The sequence below is a fragment of the Lactuca virosa genome, chromosome 9, assembly GCF_052849685.1.
Source record: "Lactuca virosa cultivar CGN04683 chromosome 9, Lactuca_virosa_CGN04683_v6, whole genome shotgun sequence".
Classification (NCBI taxonomy): Eukaryota; Viridiplantae; Streptophyta; class Magnoliopsida; order Asterales; family Asteraceae; genus Lactuca; species Lactuca virosa.
The window spans coordinates 82,372,817-82,377,020 of record NC_136434.1 but is presented as its reverse complement, the minus strand read 5'-3'; the positions used below and the strand labels follow the sequence as shown (position 1 = coordinate 82,377,020).

The 4,204-nt window shown below is 35.1% G+C and overlaps 2 protein-coding genes across 2 annotated transcripts; one reads left to right on the top strand and one right to left on the bottom strand.

The window, feature by feature from the left end:
* The first annotated feature begins 343 nt into the window (after window positions 1-343).
* Window positions 344-985, top strand: LOC145139436 (uncharacterized). Its single transcript, XM_079073258.1, has one exon. It carries the CDS (start codon window positions 344-346, stop codon window positions 983-985), a length of 642 nt encoding a protein of 213 aa, XP_078929384.1.
* Window positions 986-3,209: 2,224 nt separating this feature from the next.
* LOC145139435 (uncharacterized) lies at window positions 3,210-3,986 on the bottom strand. The gene has a single exon (XM_079073257.1). It carries the CDS (start codon window positions 3,984-3,986, stop codon window positions 3,210-3,212), a length of 777 nt encoding a protein of 258 aa, XP_078929383.1.
* Window positions 3,987-4,204: the final 218 nt, after the last annotated feature.

Sequence of the window (4,204 nt, the reverse complement as noted above, 5' to 3'; positions counted from 1 at the left end):
CAAATTAATATAATGATATACATGCTTATAAAATATATTCAAATAATGCTTTTGACATCAATTTAAATTTATTTAGTTTGACATTGTTATAAAGTAGTTTCTCTTTTATAAACTCAACAAGTTAATGTATCAAGATTTGAATATATAATTTTATCAATAACAATGTATCAAATAACATACGATAAAAACAATATGGTTTTTTTTTTTGGAAACGGAAAAACAATATGGTTTTATTTAGGAAAAAAGCACATAAAGAGCATGCAGTTAATTAATTAAGCCTATATTTAAGGAGCCCGAGGTGGTTATGTCCCATGTTACTGGTTCATATAAAGTTCTCACAAAAATGCATGTCAAAAGAAAAAACGAAGCTCAAGATATCCTCAGCGCCATACCCGGCGACGATCAACGTTCCCGGTGCCACAAACGCCGGAGATGTATCTGTTTATCAGTAACTATCTGTGTGTTTGCTGTTGGTCTCCTCATTCTGATTCTAGCTCTCACCGTCTTCAAATCCAAAAAGCCTGTCACCACCGTTGACTCCGTCGTCCTCAAAGATGTAAACGCTTCTGTCAACCTCATCCCGCCGATGGTTTCTGTGAACGTCTCCCTTGACATATCTATCTCCGTCAAGAATCCTAACAAAGTCGGCATCAAGTACAGGAACAGCTCCACCGCTGTCCGGTACAAAGGCAAAGACATCGGCGACGTTCCTATCCCTGCCGGAATGATTGGTGGCGGCGATACCAAACAGTTGAATCTGACGGTGACTGTTTTTGTGGATCGATTGGCGACGGATTTGGACATCTATGGTGATGTTATCAATGGGAACTTGCCTTTGTCAACTTATACTAGAATCTCTGGTAAAGTTCGTGTACTGAATTTGTTCAACATTCATGTTGTCTCTACTTCGACCTGCAATTTGAAAATCGATATATTGAATAGAAGAATTGCAGATCAAAACTGCCATTACAAGAACCGGTTATAGAGAGGAAGCTTTGTATGTAATTGTGTGAATGTTTTGTTGTAGAGATAGAATTTTAGATGTTATATCGTATTTGGCTATTCACTTGTTCGTTCCATCCTTGTTCATATTTGTTCTCATAAGACATAAATAATGATATTAGTTGCATGTTATTATTATTATATAATCAGCAGTGTAGCACGTACAAAGAATGAAACCTGTAGGCGTTGGTACAAAACGAGCTTTCAAATTATAAGTTCCCATAGTTATCAAGGATAAGCATGAGATTGATGTCAATCAACAAAAGAATGATAAAAGGTTGGACAAAAATTTCTCTCTACCACCTTGATCCCCCACATCACTTTCTTTTATTATCCTTTCACTTTCTTTTTACCTAGGAAATGATCACCTCTCACTTTCGTTAAGGGAACTAATTGAGGATTCAGAAGAGAGAAAGAAAGAGAAGAGGTTGGGTGTGGTGATATATAAAAGGGCGGTGTTCATAGACCTGTCAATAGAGCGGGTTTTGACCCTGATTCGCTTCAAACCCGTGAGAATTTTATGAGTTTAAATTTTAATTTTCGATTTGTATACCCGATTACGACCCATACCCTTATATTAAAATGGGTTGACTATGAATCATTGTCGATTCACTCCACTTAAAACCCGCCCCATTTATATATATATATATATATATATATATATATATATATATATATATATATATATATGACAACAAGTATGCAACTCTATGTCTAAGTAAAATGTAATTCTTATTGTATTGGATTTTGAGTATTAAGTAATGTATATTTTGTTTGCGTAGATATTTTATCTTTTTTGACAAATATTATTTTATGGCACACATCAAAATTGTGAAATTTTTAATATTGTAAAAGGGTCGGGTTAATGGGTTGGGTATTCGTTGATTCGGTGGATACGAGTATGGATTCGATTATTCAAAACCCTGAGGGTTATTGGAACAGGAAGGGCAATGTTTTAAATTTTTTTAAAGGGTTTGGATCAATGATGATTCACTCCAAACCCGCCCATTGACCGGTCTAAGCGTTCGTTGTGATCCACCGTAACGAGGTAGGCTTAATGCAGTTGTTACGGCAAGTCACACCTCATAGCCTTATATATGTAAAAGACATGAATGTTATTTCTATTCTCAACAACAAAACTAGCTTTAGATTGCTTGTTCAGTTCCATCTAATTTAATTTAGTGCTGACAAATCGATGATCAATTGTCAAACAAGTAAATTGTTAGAACATATATTACATAATAGTACAAAATATCCAAATACGAGCCTTAATTAGATGAAAACAATAAACATAAACATAAATACTTACCTAAAGTAGAATTGCAAGCATCAAATACAGATAAAGGCCTGCAGAATGCAGTATCCTGAGACGAAATTTCGTCTGTATTCATACAATAGTTAAGGAACATCTGAATTTAAGATACAACTATCTATAATTACATGAGAACTTAATTCTCGTGAACCTTCACAATATGGTTTCAGTGGAATATAAGGGATTTAAAGGAGTTTCAATGGGGTATATGTTCCGAGAGAGATACCAAAAATTGGACATTTCTTTCTTTTATATAGTTTTAGTATAAAATTGTTTTTGATATTTTCTAGTAACGATTATAACAATTATTCATCCCAACCAGCATGAAACTAGCAGAAATTAAATAAAAATAAATATGTTACAAAATTAAATTAAATACTAGTATGATTTTCTATCATAAAAAACCCATAGGCCCAAGACTTATATTTTTTACCATAATAATAGCCCACTAATGATCCAAAGCCCATCCGTCTAATGTCTAGTCCACTTCTATTGTTTAACCCTATCTTCTCTTCTCTTTTCTCTATTCTTAGATTACACTAGAGGGAGTGGGAGGGAAACTTCCCTTATTTTTTGTGTGTCACATCACTATTTTTCTCACTTTTCTTTCCCTCTTCTAAACCCAAGGAATGAGTGAGAAACTTCCATCACTATTTTGTTTTTTTATTTTTTTAAATAAAATTAATTCTTTTTTATGATTTATAATTTTTAAATTAATAATAAACATAAAATTTAATTAAAAATAAAAAGAATTTCATTAATTAAAATAAAAAATTACATTAAACCTAATATTTAAATAAGTAGAAAATTAAAAAAAAAACGCAAACAAAAAATCAAACAAACCACAACATAGAAAACATAATTAATATCCTAATTTGAAAAAAAACAAAATACGTCACTCGGAATTATCGTCCTCGTCATCGACCTCATCGTCTTCATCATTCTCCCGAACGTCACTCTCGCCATCGGAATCTTCGCTCTCGACGAACATATCAGAATCCTCATCTGATTCGTCAAACAAATCATCGTGAGAAAACTCTATCGTCGGCTGAATATGAGTCCTATAAACGTGCTCCACCAAATCAACACGAAGGGCATGATGAATGTCGCGATTGTGTACTTCTCTTTTATTTGCCCTATACTCTTGTGTACCAACGACTACTCCTTCGACATTTGGCAAAACTTCATTTTCGTTGTACCGACATATCGCTCTTCCTTCGTCTTCAAGAATCATATTATGCAATATGATACATGCATACATTACGTGTTGTAACCTTTTCACTTCATATGACCTTGCCCCGGCTGCTAGTACTTGCCACCGTCTCTTAAGTACACCAAATGTTCGCTCCACATCCTTCCTAGTTGACTCTTGCGCCTCTTTAAACTTTTTCCTTTTCGGGTCGTTAGGACATGTAAACGATTTCACAAAAACAGACAAGGGAGGACATATATTGTCAGTAAGATAGTATACACGTTTATATGCTACCCCATGTGCTTGAAAAGGTACATCGTGCGACTTTCCAAGGTAGATATCGTTGAATATCGGCGACTGGTCTAGCACATTGATGTCATTGTTTGCACCAGGTGGACCAAAGAATGCATGCCATATCCAAAGATCATGTGATGTGATAGCCTCTAGAACGATCGTCGGCTCTTTGTGGTCGCCTCTCATGTACTGACCACGCCATGCATTGGGGCATAATGACCAACCCCAATGCATGCAAGATACTACCAAACATTCCAGGGAATCTATGCTTGCCTTCATGCACCGTGTACAATTGGTGGATATCGTTCATAGTTGGTTTGGTTAAATATCGTTGCCCATAAACCAAACAGATCGCTTTGCATAACTTGTACACACACTCCCACACGGTATGCTCTGACATCCTA